Source organism: Pygocentrus nattereri, chromosome 2 (assembly GCF_015220715.1).
Source record: "Pygocentrus nattereri isolate fPygNat1 chromosome 2, fPygNat1.pri, whole genome shotgun sequence".
NCBI lineage: Eukaryota > Metazoa > Chordata > Actinopteri > Characiformes > Serrasalmidae > Pygocentrus > Pygocentrus nattereri.
The window spans coordinates 26,911,124-26,929,490 of record NC_051212.1 but is presented as its reverse complement, the minus strand read 5'-3'; the positions used below and the strand labels follow the sequence as shown (position 1 = coordinate 26,929,490).

General features: G+C 39.7%; 2 protein-coding genes across 10 annotated transcripts in view; both read right to left on the bottom strand.

The window, feature by feature from the left end:
• The window catches only part of mark2b (MAP/microtubule affinity-regulating kinase 2b), a 56,289-nt gene extending 45,160 nt beyond the window's left edge, over positions 1 to 11,129 (bottom strand). For 2 of the 9 annotated variants that reach the window (XM_017709895.2, XM_017709898.2), the window contains exon 1: positions 9,813 to 11,128. In XM_017709895.2, the coding sequence (XP_017565384.1) occupies positions 9,813 to 9,863 (51 nt within the window). In that variant the 5' untranslated portion in view covers positions 9,864 to 11,128. Of the gene's footprint in view, positions 1 to 9,812 lie in introns of all 9 variants that reach the window. The other 7 variants (XM_017709900.2, XM_017709896.2, XM_017709902.2 and 4 more) reach the window with 5 other exon arrangements.
• A 621-nt stretch (positions 11,130 to 11,750) lies between these two features.
• On the bottom strand, positions 11,751 to 18,335 carry LOC108434626 (kelch repeat-containing protein). The gene is made up of 13 exons (XM_017709890.2): positions 18,106 to 18,335; positions 16,290 to 16,451; positions 16,130 to 16,202; positions 16,000 to 16,056; positions 15,635 to 15,899; positions 15,204 to 15,335; positions 14,870 to 15,057; positions 14,424 to 14,620; positions 14,080 to 14,171; positions 13,526 to 13,580; positions 13,175 to 13,272; positions 12,365 to 12,459; positions 11,751 to 12,215 (listed from the first exon to the last, which is right to left on the bottom strand). The coding sequence occupies exons 1-13, from the start codon at positions 18,168 to 18,170 to the stop codon at positions 12,084 to 12,086; spliced, it is 1,611 nt and encodes a 536-aa protein (XP_017565379.1). The 5' UTR covers positions 18,171 to 18,335; the 3' UTR covers positions 11,751 to 12,083.
• Positions 18,336 to 18,367: the final 32 nt, after the last annotated feature.

Genomic DNA, 18,367 nt, shown 5'->3' with positions numbered 1-18,367 from the left:
GACAGAACATAACAGTGTTTTGCCCAAGACCCGGAGACACAGGAACACTAGTGTCTTGCAATGGTTTGTATTAAAGAAACAAATAAACAAGGTTTATTTAGTGATAAATGAGTCTTTACTGTAAGCAGGGATTGTTACCATGAGCCTAGGTACTATTATAACTATAATAACTGTGACAAAAATGATAATTATCACTAAGTTAACTAAAACTGCTGGAATTTTCTGGCATGTATAAAATGGTATTAGGCAAGTTTTAGGTTCTTAAAATCGGTCTTACTATAAATGACAAAATGTTCATATGGGTCAGGCCTTAGTACAAAAGGCATGAACAGCATTTCTCCTCTTTTCAGTAAAAAAAATAATAAATACATTTCTTGCTGCAAAAATGCACTGTAACAGTGCCTTACACAGGAAGCAATGTACATACACTTAGATTATAATCATTAAACTAAGTTAGCAAATACACATTAAAGACATGTTTATGATGTAATAATGTATAAATAAACTGAATTAATAACTAAATCTTATGGACATGTTTATGATGTATAAATAAACCTGAACTGTGATATTAAACTAATTTAAAAAAAAACATTAAGGACATGTTTATGATGTAATAATGTATGAATAAGCCTGAAGTAGAACTAAATTAGGAAAAATATACTAAGGTCATGTCTATGATGTAACATATAAATAATGCTCAACTGTATAACCGAATTAGTAAATACATATTCATGTATAGACGCATTTATGATGCAGTAATGATCAGATTATATACCACAGCCCATGACGAAACTTTAGCATATCCTAAGACAGGTGAAGAAACGTAAGCGCATATGAGAGAGAGAGAGAGAGAGAGAGAGAGAGAGAGAGAGAGAGAGAGAGAGAGAGAGAGAGAGAGAGAGAGAGACAGAGAGACAGAGAGACAGAGAGACAGAGAGAGAGAGAGAGAGAGAGAGAGAGAGAGACAGAGAGACAGAGAGAGAGAGAGACAGAGAGACAGAGAGAGAGAGAGAGAGAGAGAGAGAGAGAGAGAGAGAGAGAGAGAGAGAGAGAGAGAGAGAGAAAGAGAGAAAGAGAGTTTGAAGCCAGTTCAAGCTGCTACTACACAGACAAATAGGCTGATGCTGTCACAAGACTGTTTCAAAGACCTTGATGACAGGTAGTGGAGTCAACCTAATCTTACTGTGATCATCTACTCACACACACACAGCTATTTTCAATGCACCCATATGGATACTGTATTGTTGGAATAGAAAGAAAAACAAAAAGTATATGACAAAAAAGGAAAAAGACACTGAAAAATCCAACACAGCAGGGCTTTAGGAAAAGTCCATTACAAATGAGTTACACATTACTCAGCTAACATGCCTAGTATTCAAACAAGAGCTACTGAAGCAGTGATATCAACACAAGAAACACAAGCTTTGACTCATCTCTGTGTTACGTACAGACACACACACACAAACCCTTACATGACGTCATGTGCTATGAAAGCCTCGGCACTCCCTCCCGGTCAACTTCACGCCCAGCTCAACTGGAAAGGCTTGTTTCCTCTCGTTCGCTAAAGTTAGATGTGAAAAACAGCCAGGAATCTCTGAAACTAACAGGTACAAACTACAGTAAACATAAAATAAGAGCCCAAACATACAATGGATTGGAATGTGATTATTTGCTGAAAAAGCACATCAATGTTCAAATAAGAAGCTAAAAGATCTATCGTTAGATTGTTCTGTTTACATTTACCCTCCAGGAAAAAAAACACACCTCATATGTGACTGATTTGAATGTGTTTATACAAAGGCTTATTTGTACACTTTCTCACCTCTGACAGAAATAATTCTCACTAAAAATGACGTTAGCATTAGTGTGGGTCTTTGTGATATGCGTATAGACTGATTATTAAAATAAACTCTACCCACACTGCAGTGTGTGCTTCTTCAACATTGGTGTGACGTTCTGCGTGTGCTTCAGTAAAGCATGCAAAGTAGCTTGTAATTCTGAGCTGCCGTGACTGCCGGTCGGTCAGCTAAAGTGAACTTACACGATCTTACTTTAACAACACAGTCTACAGCCAGAGGCTTCATGCTTGCCCTGCTGGCTCCAAAGCTCATTCTGGTGAGAGGCCAAGTGTGAAAGAAGCCTAGTCAACTGAATTCCTACAGAGGCTTTTCGTGTCAGTAAACAAAGCATTGTGCCTTAACCAACATGGTCCAAAAGACAAAGGACATCAAGAAAGCTCCAAGAAAATGTTTGCTGCTTTATAAACCTAGCAGCTTAAAGCACATAGGTACACTGTGTGTGTGGAACAGGGCTGCTGACTACAGAGAAAACACTGATATTCAGATGTCAAAAGTGTTGAGCTTCATACAAAGGGCTGGGACTAATGGTTACGTCTATAAACCGTTAATCGATTGCTGTCTTGACTAATATGGCTAATCTAATAACTCTGTTCCTGTTTCAGTGAGAAATAAATTTAAATAAATGGCACATGAAACCTGAATTTGAACATGTATTATTTAAAATATTAAATTGTGACTACTGTGATACTGTTTCTATTACTATATATTACTATTCCTTTTACTCTTAGTTGAAATTCTTGTATTATGTAGTCCCAAAAAGACAAATGTCAGATGGCAACAGGCTAAATCAATAGTATGACAGAACACAGAAAGATACAGAATTAAAGAAAAAGATATCTTTTCATTTTAAAAGATGTTAAAACTCTGGAGCTTTTTATTTAACTGTTGTGCTGATGTAAAACTCCTACTCTTTGCATATTGTCCATTGCAACACACTGTGACTATTGCGGGTCTTGCTTTCTTGAGTTCATCTTTCTTTGCCTGCACCATCGTTCAAAATTCTGTCTGTGCCACAAATGATTTCTTCTAATGATGCAACAAAACAGAAGCTGCAACACACCTGACCAGGAGTACACAGCGTACTGAAATCTTTCAGAATTTATGCGCATATTAATATAAGGCTCATAACATGACACAATAAAAAAAAATCCTCCCTGGCAATTTTTTATAACACCATTTACAATAATACATTTTTGTTCATATTCTTGTAGCCTTACCTGCAACATACTACAATCTCAATGCGATGGTTGAAGGTTGGCCTGCATTAACCTTACTCAATTATTTATTCTTGTTGTATTACATGAATATCGTTCATCAAAACACACAGAAACCCATGTGCAACTGTGGTTGTCAAGATGCACACAGCACATGGTAAAATGACTGGTTAGAGGACTCAACTGCATTTTGTTCGCCTTTTGCATTACAGTAACGCAAAGGCTGCTGTCGCAATAAAAATATATTGTGAAAATATACTGAAAATAAAAAATCTCTGGAAGTCAATCTTAATGTAGGCGAAAACGTATTTTAGTAAGGTCAGGAACATTTGTATATTAACAAATTTTTAAATGCATTAATAGATACCTTTTTCATCATTGCCCTATTTAACTTGTATGTGAATAAGAATTTTATGTAAATAAGACAACATTAATAGTGATTTTAAACATGTCTACTCATTTCCTTGCCACAGCCTGGTTTGACTTAAGTCAAGAGAATACAAAGAATATACAATAAATGGTACACAAACTGGTCAGTGATCCCCTATTGCTCCAACCACTTAAAGAGGCTTACTCTACAAGAGCTGGAGGCACTGTTGATGTGTCCTGACTGCACTTTTCTTTAACCTTGTGTACAAGTGTTCATTGCCACGAATCCTTACTGAAAGGTTGTGTTTTCTGCTTAAAGCCAGAGTGTTCTATTATCTTTAGAAGTGAAGGAGAAATACAGGTCAAAACAAATGGGAACATAACAGGCTTTTTGAGTCAGGTGTAAACACCAAAAAAAAAATCTTTATATGCCACTTACAGTGCTATCCGACGTCTCTGCCAAAGGCCGATTCATTGGATTATACAGAACTGTAATCGATCGCAGAAACTACATTCATTTATATAAACAAGGCAGTGGTGCAGAACGATGTCTTGACACATGCTTTGTGAGCCAGATTGTTTTTGCGCTATATTCACTGATTCATTTTAGGTCTACAAGTGCAGTTTTTGTTGTTTTGTTAAATCAACATTGCCAAACATATTCAATGCAGTCAATGTTTTAACACATTAACTAAATTTAACAACTCAGAATTTTTAAGCATTCACCAGGTAACAGAAGCTGCATTTACATGGCCTAAAATGATCTTAAATTCATATATAATCTTGTCCCTCATGCCGATTGCTTTGATACAGTGGAAATGTTTCATCAGGACAGTCAAAAGAGCTCTTTCTGCTAATTCTATGACAATGTTTGAGAAATCTCCCAATGGAAACGGAGGAATCTGACTACTTCTCGACTTTGCTGTGCAAGAAATTTGCGTAATCACTGTGCTGTGATTTAGTATTGCATTGGACGGCCTTTTTTTCTTGCTCTATATGTAGAACATGTCTTAGACATGTGCTGTGTGGTCCTGTAGACGCCAGCCCTGTCTGTATGTTGCACTAGTGCCCTGAAGCTATGCTGTTTTGTTCCACTGTACACTTGTATATGGTTGGGATGACGAGGTTCTTCTTCAATGGCCAACTTCACTCACAGCAGTACCATGGTGTTATTACATGGTATCATTTACACTGTTCAAACTTGTGCAAACCTATTTGTAGAAATATGTGGCTATGTGAGGTCAAGAAGATGTTTCAGAGATGGCAATTTCTCTGGCATTGTGACATTTGTAATTGTTTACTTCCATTAAAGCAATCTGACCTGTATTTGAAGAAGGGGGAGAGATTTTGTTTTTCAGCAAACTGCACATAGTTGATAGGCAACAGTTGCCTGGAAATTGAGCCTTTCAAACTCAGCTCACCTCACTGCGGACTTACAAAACCCAAAGAACCACAGTCAAACTCTCAAGACCAATTTTATTTCAAAGTACAAGTAAATAAACCAATAGTTGCTTAAATAAACACTTAAATAGGCTCTGTTGCCTGAGTGAATGTGTTGTGGCTAGTATACAAAATTGGGCTGGTTTGTCATGATTTTAGGAGATTTTTATTGCGGTGTGGAGCAGAACTGGCAGTTTAATTTTTAATTGCCTTGTAGGATGATACCACTGTTTCCTTGCTCCGCCATTTACTAAAGAAATATAAATATTTTATAAGGGCAGCGATATGGTGTAGGTCGTAAAAGCTATGCTCTAATATTAGTGATCAAGTAAGATTTTTACCATTTTTGATGTACAATTTGTATAAAACTACTTGATAAAGGTTAGACTCATCATTTCACAATGATTTCACACATCCACAAACTTGGGACCCACCAAAGTAAAGGATGACAAGAGCTGACCTGCTCTGATAGTTTCCTCTCATTTTTGATTTTGGATGGTGAATTAAAAACCAAAAGGATGCTTCTGTGTCTCCAGGTGTTCACATTGTATGTGAAATCAGATTTGTTTCTTAAATCTGATTTTAAAATCATTTTAAAATCTAGTGTCCACATTACAAGCTGCCAGTGAGTGAATTTGATAAGTATGTTCAGAGTCTAGTTGCATTTGGTTGGATATCCATACCGGCTCTCATAGTAACAAATCCTGCGTCCCTTAAACTGACCAGGGTGTGTCAACCTGACCGTAAGAAGTGCTGGGAGCCAAATGGCAAAAAATAGTAACTTGTCAGATCTGGCTGGTCAAACTCAGTGAAATATTTAGGGATACATTTGAATTGAATTTAAAACCTTATACAACAGATTTCATGTGGTTTTGCGGCATTCAGACTGCAGAAAAACACCTTCCTGCTCAAATCGAACATTGGAATATGTGTCAGAACAAAGCCTAAGAAAAGCACACTTACTCGTGGTCTCACATGCACACTGGAAGGCAAAAGGAGTTTTACAACCAATAACCTCTGCTCTCACCTGATCACTCAACATTTGCTTCGTCATCTTCTGCCTCTCTTTACAGAGCAATAAAAAATGTGAATGAAACATAAATCAAGTCTGTCAAGGACACTGTGTTGGTGTATCGTAACTCTAACGGTATCCCACCTTTTTCATACAAGTTCTAACTCTTATCTCACCATGGAACATGATGCTGATGCTGGCTAATTTTTGCAAATGACCATAACAGAATGCAGGTATTACCACTACCTCAAAGCATATGCAACACTTTCTCTTCTATACAGAGAAATGATGAAAACAAATGAATTAGAACTACAAACAGATGACGGAAGATCAGACTGAGAGACCAACCACTGACGCCCTGGTCTTCTTGTTGTGACAGAATTATGTGCGAGATAGCAGTTTTGTTTGTTTTTTTTACAGATTACAGAGACAGTGTAATCTCACTATGGCAAAAGATCAACCCTGGGCTCAACCATGCTGAACAGAAGGGCGCCATATGTCTCATACTTCTCACTGTGAAAGTGCTGATCTAGGATGTGTTCCTACTTTTCATATCCTACAGCTATATGAACATGTGGAAGCAAATGTGCATGGTGACCAGTGAGATAATCAACGCTGATTCAGACGATATCCAGAGGATTATTTTCATCGTATTCATCACCATTTTGGCACGTTTAGATTAGAAGATTTTGGCCCAGATTATCAACCTCACAAATGATTGCTCAAGATGAAAGTGGCTGATGATTTGCACTGACAGCTTTTAGCATGAAATGGGCTCAACAAAGTATCCATATCCAGTTTTAATCAATCAAGCAGACCCCACAACAGCCCAAGCATGCTTAGAAAACATGTCTGACTGTAGTAGAATTTTGCCTATAACTTAATGCTAAGAGGTATCAGCTCAAATTTCCATTGTATGGAGGGAAAGCTTAAGTGGGTTCTCTTATCAGTATCTCAATGTCTTTTTGTCCACACTATTAATAAACAGCAGCAGATCAGCGGTTCTCAATCCTTTGCCATGAACCCCCGTTCTGCATAGTTTAGCATTCTCCCTGCTCTTAATACACCTGATCGATCTAATCAGCTAATTAGCAATCACTTTCTTAAAGTAAGTGTGTCAGAGCAAGGAAAGCACTAAAATATGCAGGACAGGGTTCGTCATGAGGGATAAGAACCACTGCAGTAGACTGATTAACTAATGAGCGGTATGGGCTGTCACTAAAAGTTCAGTAGCTAACTAGCTAGGAATATCCCAGCATTAATGGAGTTCCACCAGCGGTTCCTGACAGCACAAGCTTTAATTAAAACCTGTTATGGCCTAGTTCTTAGTGAATTTGTACTAGATCATGCTGGTTACTTTACTATTGGCAGGCCTAGTTTTAGTCTAGTTCTATGTAGCTTCTTTGAAGTGCTGACATACACACAGTATGCACAGGCCTTCTTTATGGAGCAGGCAAACTTCATTTCAAGCTGCTACTAACATCATATGTAGCTCAGCATACTTTTTGGTTGATTTATCTTCTGAAGTTTTCAACATAAAAGCCTTTAAAGGATCGTTGTAAGCTTCATTTTCATACAAGGGCTTTCATACACGATCAAACAAGAGAAACCCATACAGTTCTGCACTAGTGTCATTTTCTCCTGCTCAACATCACAATTCTGTCATTTAAATTATACTATCCACTACTAACCTACGATAAGACTGTGATCAGTATATAAATGCAGCAATATATCAAGAACAAAGTCTTCTTAATATGCAAACATTCAGGAATAGCAATGAAACCATAACCACATTGATATCTTTGAATACATATAGATGTGTGAGAATGCACATAAGTGAAAATGAGTGCAATTTCTAAAATGTACAAACATGTGGTAAGCCTACACTCTCTTTTAGCAAAAAAAGGACTCAGTAATAAAAACTAATCTGTAAAAACAGGCATTTACAGACCTATACACAGTATACTATATATGTTGATATATAGATGGTATTGATATACACATGCCAGATTTGAAGAAAATAACTAAATATCTAGTAATAACTAGTAACTAACAGCCTCATTATCCCCCGGTCTGGGAGGGCTCATTCCTTAATTGGTGTAAAGACTTCAGGCAATATTACGATGTGAATAAGGCTATGTGATTGATAACAGTGGCCCTGTGATATTACATCTCCACAAGAGAGAACGCACAGCAATGGTGCCAAATAACATGGCTGGACCACTTGTTTGTGTATTGAGATCAAGATCAAGAATTTCTGAGGATTATAAAAATTTCTGAGGATTATAACAATTAACCACTCAATGGGCAGGTTTGAGAGGCCCTTCACCTGAAATAACAGCAACATTAGCACCCATCTGTGCTTTTTCTCCTCCAAGTATACTTTCAGGTGTAATGATTTGGTTTGAACACGCAAATACACAACACCACACCAGGGTTGAATATGTGGCAAACAAGAATCAACAGATGTAAAGAGTCATCTTTCTCAAAGTGTAACATCTGTCCTACATTCAGATCTCAGAGAAACAAAAAATAGCTTTCATATCAACCTGCTCCTGAATACAGCACTGAAGGATGACACAAAATAATCACACATTTTACAGCACTCCTCCCTCTCATGGAGCTGAGGCTCACCCACATTTCAGCTGCATGATTAACGCCACTGACTCATCTTTCTCACGTTGAACCTCGATTAAAACAAGACCCATAAGATCGCCTTAAATTGGAACTGAGAGCACCTGGAGTGAGATTCCCAGAAACATGGGAGGAAAAGAAAAATGGACCTACATCAGTTTCCTTGTTAAATCCCTGAGCTAAACACACGCTCAGGTACAGCTTACCTCTGGTCAGACACCTCTCACTTCAGTCAGTATTAGTCATACTTGCATTAGCAATCAATGGTCATATACATGCTCCTCCTTCTGCCTCTAGTTCAAATTCCATGCAGGAAATGTTGAAAGACCTTTTGTTTTATGAGGCTGTAACATGACTGGAGATAAAAATGGTATGATGCAAGGGAAAATTTAAAAAGACTGCTTTGCAAGTGGATTAAGCTTAGTCTTAGGATAAACTGCAATGTGAACAGTGTTTTATCATCTAAGACCCCATGTAGTCTAGGTATAATCTCAATCTGAGTCAGAGATTCTGTTCCTTGATACAGATTGACCCTAGCCTAGGACTAAATTGTAACATGAATGGTGACTTACCACTGAAAAGCCTTTTTTTGACTAGGATTAAGCTTAATCTAGGTAAAGGAAACTGAGCCTAAGGACCCGTTTCCTGGTCAAGGCCTGAGCCTAGTCTTGGACTACACAGGACTTTGAATGGCCCTTTCAATTTACACTGAAAGGAAAATATAGTCCATGACTAAGGCTAATCACTGTCCGGGAAACCAGCCCTAAGAGAGACACCTGTCATCGCGGCGGCTGATGTTAGTCAAGTTCACTCAATTTGTAAAAATTGTCTCATAAGGAGCTTCATCAATTCTGAGACTGACACGAGTCTTCGGGGAGTCTGTAACTGATTTGGGACCGCTATAATTCTCCTCAGGTACTCTATGTTTCTTAGTTGATCATTTAAATGATGAGGAGACAATTTACCAGTGTAAATACATTTCAAGTGAAACGAAGGCTAGACTGGCCGACATATTTGTTAGTTTGACAGGGAGTTTTAAGTCTTCTAAATGTAAAGGCTGCCAGTGAGAGAGACTGCAGAAACACAAACTACTAACCCGTCAAGCTTACTTGCTGGGTCTAGTGTATATTTACAGTATACAAGCTTAGTTGAGAAACAACGTGATCCACACTGAGGGACGTGTCTTCTGATAACCCCTGAGACACTGCTGTGTGTGTAAATGATTTGCTCGTGTACTGAGTGGAATATGAACACTATGAATATGAATGAGCTTTACAGTCTCACCTGGCCAGAAGAATTTTCTATGACACTTAATCCTTGAGTCCGGGTAGACATTTTTGGTCAGGGATTCTCAGAAACGGCTCCGAGGGAGAGAGTTCTTTCCACAGTCAGACACACATTTAGCACTGAGGCTCCGAGAGATTTTGCTCGTTGTTCCCGGCTGCTGCTCGAGGAAGAAGAGAGGACTGGGATCCCAATGAGCTGTTAGCTAAATGCTAGCTCGCCAGCAAAGCCAGCCACGCAGACAGAGATCAACAAGTTGAATCCCACATTAGTCCATGTCAACAGCGAAGGAGGATAAAAATCACAAGTTCAGCTGAGAGCTAGATTAGCACAACTGCCCGTTCTTTAAAAAACGGCTCGGTTACCTTGAATAAAATCCAGCGACTAACGCTGCTGAGCTAATTGTATAACTAGGTTTTGTAGCGGGGCGAGCGAATTGTCTCAGTATTAGACAGGCTGGGTAACTTCAGTATGTCTGAAGCACAATAACGTGCTTAGAATAAAACGACTACAGCACCCATCCTCAAAAATGGCTAGAAAGACTCGACTGTGAGACAAACTCGAGCTGGAGTGAAGCTTTACTGGCACATCAGTGGCAAAAATCAAGTATGTCAGGCCGACCGGGATCTGTTAGCTAACCAGCTAATTTGACACTCGCTGCGGAAAAAACACAAGACAATGACGGTATTAACAAATAAACGCGCCCCGCACGAAACCGATAGCGGTGGGAGGAAAATAAAGGTGGAGAACGGAACAGCAAGGTCATAAACTTGTGCGGTTAGCTGGCTACGTTGGTTTAGCTACCCAACTATTGTGGTGTGCGGTGGAAGTGAGCTAACGTTAGCTAATGCAGGCGAGCACTAGCACAATGTTAGCTGGCTAGTCGGCTAGCTTAGCTTTCCAATAGGCAAATCCCCCCAAAACACCTCAGCAGCAGCAGCAGCTCCGCGGACACCGCGTCTCTCCACAGTCCTGGTCCTGGTCCTGATCCCAGAGCGGTCGCTCCTCATCAAGGAAAAGGGACGACGCGTGAGGGCAAAGTGGCTAACTACTGTCCATGGTGAACATCCAGAGTGGTCAGGTTGTAAAATCCATGATGGTCACAGTTCTGAGAGGCGATCTTCCGTACTGAGGGCGAGGGGCGGCGGGTCAGGCGGACTTGTGAGGCGCGGTGTCCGAGCGCCAGGCTCAGTCAGGCGAGAGACACCGGAACAGGCAAAGCAACATGGCCGGCCGACGTACATCGAGGGGCGGTGAAGAGAAGAGCTCGGCCTCCATCGGCAAGGATCGTAAACACACACACACACACACACACACACACACACCCCAGCAGCACCGCCTTCAAGAACACACTGCGGTAAGTTACTCACCGCTAGACTGCGGGCGTCGGCTGACACCAAGCGGCCCTCGCCCAGCACAAAGCAGAGCAGCTGGCTTATGAGGACCATCGCAGCTCTTAGCGAGGTGGCAATACGACGATATTATCGATATCGTGATACATTACGTCATCAAATGCTTTGCTGAGGATGTCAGGTATATCATCAGAACTTCGAGAAAATAAAGAGGAATCCCACTTATTTTTCTAATTTTCTGCAATGATAAATCATGATGTAACGTTATACAAACGCAGGTTGTTTTGATGCAGGTCTGATCTTTCTAGAGACACTTTTTAAGTCTTACCGCAAAACCTTCAAAAGGGGAACCAGATGTTGAGTTTTTTTTCTATAGCTTTTTAAGTTTGCTTTATGTAACTTGTTTGTAAACAATGAAAATGTCTTGTTTCATTTTTTCTACATCACCCACACAAGTTCTTATTAAAGGGGAGAAAAGTTGGTGCTAAATTAGAAACCTGAAAAAAAAACATCCTGAAGAAACAGAACAAATGTGTTTTTACAATCAATTTTCCAATCACAATTCAATAATGCCCCAACAATGCAGTTTTACACACTAAAATGATATTTTAATGATTATGTACACATTTGAAAAGAAATATTTGCAGACTTGAATGAAACAAATGTCTTAAAGCTGTTGTCACCAGAACAGGATCAGAAAAGCCACTTTGGTTTTCCAGAGTATTTATTCTACTTACAGCCAGTTATTCTACTTGAAACACCCAGGGATCCACCCACCTCCAACCTCAACTATTCCATTCATAACAGAGATGAATTCAACTCAGTGGGCAACAGACTCCAAAGGGCTAATTTTCACACACACAATTCACAAAAAAAAAACAAAAAAAAAAAACACACAAAACATTTAAATCATTCAGCCTTATTCACACACATCCTTCACTGGCATGGTGATTAAGTCAGAGAAAAAGCTGCCTTCATTGTCTCCTCCCCCAAATATGAGCATGGTTTGTGAGGAAGACTCTGAAAATTCGTCCTGCTCATCACTGGAATCCTGTGACAGAAGAAAGTAAATAATGCAAGACACCCATTTGTTTTGAAGAAACACAAAAAAAAAACACATCTGGAGTTGTTATACCAACATATTCTTTAAAGGTTTCAGTGAAATCCCTTTTCTGTGGATTTCCAGGATGTGCGAGGTACCTTCGTGCATGCTGTTGCCATGGTGATGATGGAATGTCCAGCTCGTGGCACTGATGTTAGCTGAGGGAGTGTCAGTGAGGTCCAGCAGCTTGTATCTATTTGAGAAAAAAAATGGCAGTGGAGAAGAAACAAAGCTTCCCTTAGAAGATCAACATTACAAAACCCAGTCCAAGTTTGGCCTCATTTAAAAATCACATTTGATTGTAAATGGGGAAATATCACATTTATAAAAAGTGAATTAAATGTAAAAAATTGAAAATGTGCATAGATGAACGCATGTTACCATCCTTGTTTTCCTGTAAAATTATAATCTCAAAGGTGGTGCGCCAATTTTCTGTGCTGATCTTCAAGCTGTAGCCACCAGAAGGATAAGCTGACAAGTGCAGCTTCTAATAGTTACTGCAACCTGGGTACTTGATACATTTCCTCTCTAATCAGTTTACTCAGTGAGTCACAGACAAACAGTCTCAGTACTACAAAGCATATGAGGGCACAAGTTCTGCCCTTGTGTAACCTTTCATTGCATGTTGTATTTTTGGGCTGGGTTACTGGCTGAGGTGATGACCTCACCTGGGTCATAAATTGTTTGGTGTAATCTTCCTGATGAATAACGGCCCTGTAGTTCGTATTTGGAAGACCAGTTGCATGAAACATAGTGGAGACTAGGGATCAGAACACTGGTTGCTACAAATTTGAAGCAAATCTGCAAGACTTTAAAATTCTGATCCACGCCAACATTCGTGCTGCTATGGCCAATGAAGATCTGGACGCTGAGTCTACGATGTCAGTGGGGCAGATCACAATGCTCACCTGTGTTGAAGATAAATGTGTCACTCAATGCATCATTCCCATTGTAGCCTCCATGGACCAAGAAACAGGAATCAGACAGGACAGCACAGCCATGCCAACTGTGAAGTTATGGTCAGAGGTCAAGATTTTTAAGGTCAGTCAGTAGGGTCAAACAGAACATCCTCTAAAACAATCCAGCTGAGTAATGGCTTAAATAATAATATTACAACAAAAGATGAAAGTTATTTTAAGCCAGTCATAGAGGGTAATGGCATCATTAAATATGAAGTAGTAATTAGTACAACAGCATAAAGCAATGACTGATAACATAAATTAGGTGATCTGAGCAGAAAATTCAAACACTATGAGTACCTTCTTGGTGAGGGAGCGGATCCATTTGTTTGCACTGCTGAAAACTCCATCAAGCCTAAAAAAATATTATGATTTTATATTAACCCAAAAATCCAAGTTGGTTGAAAATGAAGTAACTGGTTTTAGTCTGCGACAATATTTCTTCAGCTATTACATGATTCTAAAGCTGTCAATATGAGAATATAAAAGACCCAAATGCCCCCATTAATGAGCTAATGTACAAAGAAGCCAGATAGATAACATTACTGCTAATAAGCTATCAATATTTCTGTTTATTAGTCATTACATCAGTGGAGTTTTATATTGCTGCTTGGAATTTACCATGGTTGTACAACTTATTTGTGTATTGCTTGCATGGGACTGTAATAAGAAAACACTGATGGACAAAAACACAAAAAGAGCAAAAAAAATGATTCTGATGTGGCTGAGGGATGCAATTCTGTGCAAGTTATAAATTATATAACATGATAAACATTAAACGCCAATTTCAGGCCAGAGTGTCCCTTTAATGTCCCCACATTAAGCAAAATAAGAAATCAAAATATAAGGCTTACAGAGATCCAGTAGAAACATGTCATTAAAACAGACAGGAGTGTCCCAGCCTCCAAAAAAGAAGATCTTGCCCTGCATCACACAAGCAGAATGCCTAGACAAGAAGATGAATAAATAAAATGAACAACCTTGTCTAAAAATCACAAAAACACAAATTAAATGATCTGTCACTTTACTTCATTTCTCTCCTGTTTTTCAGTGAGGAAAACATTACATAGAATGGTCACTTTTTATTTACTATACTAAGGCGATTCAGTCATTCTTCAATATAACGCCTGCTTCATACTAATGCACTTAGTCTCATTTCACCTTTACTTGATTTTATATTCCTCAAATTCACACCCACCCAGAGCGTGGAGCAGGCTTGTCTCCGTTGACAATAGGTTGGTACCAGATGGCCATTTCAGGGTTGAAGATGTAGAGAGAGTCGCTGCAGCCATCAGGCTCAGGGTGGGGGCGGGGAAATACCCCTCCAAACACAAAGAGCTCTCCCCTGAACAATGTGCAGCTGTGATAGGCCAGAGGAGGAACTTTACCTTGTGCCTAAGAAGGCAAGAGTTAGAGATTTTATTTATTTATTTATTTATTTATTTTTACTTACCCTATGGACTACATTTACAGACAAGCAAATTAGCCTGTACTGTAACTACACTTTCAATGAAAAACCCTCCAAACGTAATTTATTATATAGGCACCCAGCATAAAGTGTTAGCTGAGTAGTTAAATAGTACAAATCGTGAAAGGAGTTTCATTAAAATTACAAAAAAATAAAATAAAATTATTCCTGTTTACCTCCACCATAGTCCAGCGCCAGCTCTGTGTATCCAGAATGTGGACATCATTAAACCATTTCTTATGCTTAGAGCCGCCAAACACAAAGATCCGCTTTGACTCTGGGTCGTAGGTCGCTGTGTGACCAATCCGGGCCTCTGGTGTGGGGCCCTCTGCCAAAGTTTCTGCTGGCACCCATGACAGGTCCTCTAAAGATGAAGATTAAGAGATTTAGAGGGATGTTAAAACTTGTCTATGAAAAACTTGTCTGAAGACGAATGAATATCCAAGCAGATTTTACATTATTGTACTGTGGATGGACAGTACAGTAAAAAAAAGGGTTTAGAAAGCTCACCTGTACACAGCTTCCAAATGGGGTCCTTACAGAACTGCATCCTGGCACCTTGCCCTCCAATCAGTATAGCTGTCTGGGGGTCAATTTGACAGAGCGTTTGGCCCCAGCGACCTGAAGGACTGTCCACAGCAGCTTGAAGAGGGACACAATTACACATAAGACCATACTTGTACACCAACGTGTTACAATATATTATTAAAACATTATCAGTGATCCTTTATTCGTGATGTGGTGAATGACTGGCTGGCAATAATTTGACTTGAATTATTTACGTTGCAATTGTGTGAGCACACGATAAAAACATTTAGTTTGATTTCACATATTCCATATTGATCTCACTAAGGTCAATACTGTAAAATGATACAAACAATATATTGTGCAGTTCTAGCTTGAATGTGAACCAACTCACATACCAACACAGACATACTCACCAGTCTGTGTGGGGGTTTTGGATTGCTTTGCCTTAGTTCTAGGGTTCTGAGAGGTATGAGTGGTACTCTGCTCTTCTTTCCGTGGGAACAGGCGGGTCTGTCCCGCACGGAGACTGTTCCTGCCTCGCCTGTGTGGTGTCGCCTTCTCTGAGGCATTCGGGCAAATATTCTCCTGCCCTTTGGCTTTGTCTTCCTCTTCCTCCTCACCTCGTGATCGCTTCCTTTTGCCAACGCCTCCTTGAGGTACAAGATCTGCGGAATTACACTACAAAGGAAGAGAGATTTTAAGACAAACTCCCCACAAACTAAAATGAGTACAGTTAACTGAGAAGTACTTAAATTGGGAATTCAGGCAAGCACCTCACCTCTGGAGTGTATTCTTTCCGTGAAATAGTAAGCGCTGCATCAGGTTCACTTTTAACCTGAAAACACAAGTAAGCTAATCATTTAGTTTAAAAACTAATTGAGCTCACCAGTAACTTGTATAGTACTTACCCCCTCAAGCTGGACAGTTAATGTTGCCCCATTAGACCATGCACCATCCTCCCATAATTCCCAGGAGAAACATCTGAAAGTACATAACATAATAACAAAAATGAAAACAGAAACTTACTTGTCAAATGTAACAGAAGAAAGCTCCAAGAAGCAGTCTTACTTGTTGAATGGTGTTAATTTGCCCAGAAGGATAAGGACATTATTCTCATCACTGAGCTCTACTGTCACACTTGTGCACTTGTCCCATCTTCCTCTGGTGAAGAGTACGATCTGCTGGACACCTGGTTTCACTGCAACGGTACTCTTTCCAGGTCTACTAGCACTGTACAGACAGAACGAACACATTAAGCCTGCATTCCTTAAACTGAGGACATTAAGAAGAAAAACAATAGTGTAGCTTAACCAAACATCATCTACTGCAGTTTCTCCCAGCCCTGGTACTGGAGCGCTGCATATTTTGAGACTCACTTTAACTCAGAAACATCTGGTTTATGAGCTGAATAGTTAGACTAGGTGTGTGGCAAAGGGAAAATGGCAAAAACATGCAGAGCAAGGATACTCCAAGACTGGGATGACTGATCTATTGTGAGAAGGGAGAAGACATTTCACTTTCTCTGGCTAAACAAGAACTTTGTTGAATAGTTAGGGAGGAATCAAAACGCCTGCATCATTTAACCACAGAGATTTAAAAGACGTTCAGAGTGGTTTCATATGTAATTATAAAGAAACTTAATGACTCAGATTTCTTTACAGTGGCGGTGATAGACCAGGGGCCATGATATATATATTACACAAATACAGCCATTTTATATATACCTTTATATATACACCTTCCAAAACGACCTGTGAACCAATGCCTGTCGTCTGTGTTTCATATGTACGAATAACTGTGGTAACACAGCAGCAAATCGGATACTTATGCCCATATAAAAGTATGCCCTCACTCTGTCATGAATATGTTTTAGTTCAACAGTTTATTGCAGTAATAACTGATGGTTACTAAACCATTGCAGAACATGTTTCAGGCATAAGGCAAAATGTTGGCAACAATTTCACGTATCTTTGTGATGTTGCTTTGGATATTTTGTTCCAGTCACAAGCACTGTGGACCAATCTGACTCAACAGCACATTTGAGAGCAAACCAATCTGAATGACTGTTTACAGATTTACTATTTAGTCCCTCTTGAATTCTACTTTAAGGCATTTTTGTGCATCCAAAACTACTTAAGTGATTCCTAATCACAGGGAGGGTGTCGTGGAGGGACTTACCAAAGAACAACACTAGATAGCCTTGAGGTAGTAAGCATATAATATTGGGATAAGAAAGCCAAAAAAAAAAAACACCTAAGCTACCAAAACTGAGGACTCGGGCACTGTTTGCTAAGAAAGTGATCAACCCATGTTGCTATATTGCCAGAGGCGCATGATTAAAATATTTAAAACATGTACATATTTTTAGACGTACGAAACACATTTGCCTTGCATGAGAGTTGTGGAAATCCTGATCGGTTTATGTAGACAGCTAGATGGAAATCAGACTAGCTAAGCTAACTAGGTTGGCTAGGAAACCGGGAAAAAAGTATGGGATGTTGTTATTTTGTTAGCTTAGCCTTAAAGCTACATCATCAATCGTTCACAAATGCTCGATCCAAGCAACAAACGTTATCCCCGAGTCGAACAGACGTTTCAGGCAATCTAACTAGTTATACTGGTTAACTGCTCTAAAATTAAATGATATATCAGGCTATTACGCAACCCTTCAGTTTCTGTCTCCTGAACTGCTAAACCTCATTCTGTATTAAGACTCATACAAATCAATAAAAACAGCGGCATCATCCACAGAGGCGTGTTCGCTTTAATGGGCCTACCGCAGAACCGGCAATCAGCGTTTAACCTACTTAAGCACTAATATGGTCAGACTTAACGAAGCTCAGCTGCTCGTATTTTGGTAAACACGGTGAGCAGGTCTGCTTACTCTACAATCCGCCGAGGCGCTTCTTCTCGTGGTCCAAACACGGCGTAAACACCGAACTCATCCATTTGTTGGCTTTCCAGAGTCGTTGTGCAGATAAACTAGAAACAAAACACCGCGGTACGTCGTAAAACAGAACGCGTTTGAAACGACCATCAGCCGGAGCTGCTCGAGCCGCTGCGTCTCCCGCCAAAGCGAGTCACGAATCTGAAAGTCGCGCCACTGCAGGACTGCAGCGGAAGCTTGGGGTAGCCCCGCCCACCAG

Bases quoted from the DNA above. Each gene is read 5' to 3' on its own strand.
- LOC108434626 (XM_017709890.2), bottom strand. From the start codon at position 18,170: ATGGATGAGTTCGGTGTTTACGCCGTGTTTGGACCACGAGAAGAAGCG. The intron at 16,452-18,105 runs GTAAGCAGACCT...CTGTCTGTACAG, and splicing joins GCGCCTCGGCGGATTGTAGA to TGCTAGTAGACCTGGAAAGA. The intron at 15,900-15,999 runs GTGAGGTGCTTG...CTTCCTTTGTAG, and splicing joins GGAAAGAATACACTCCAGAG to TGTAATTCCGCAGATCTTGT.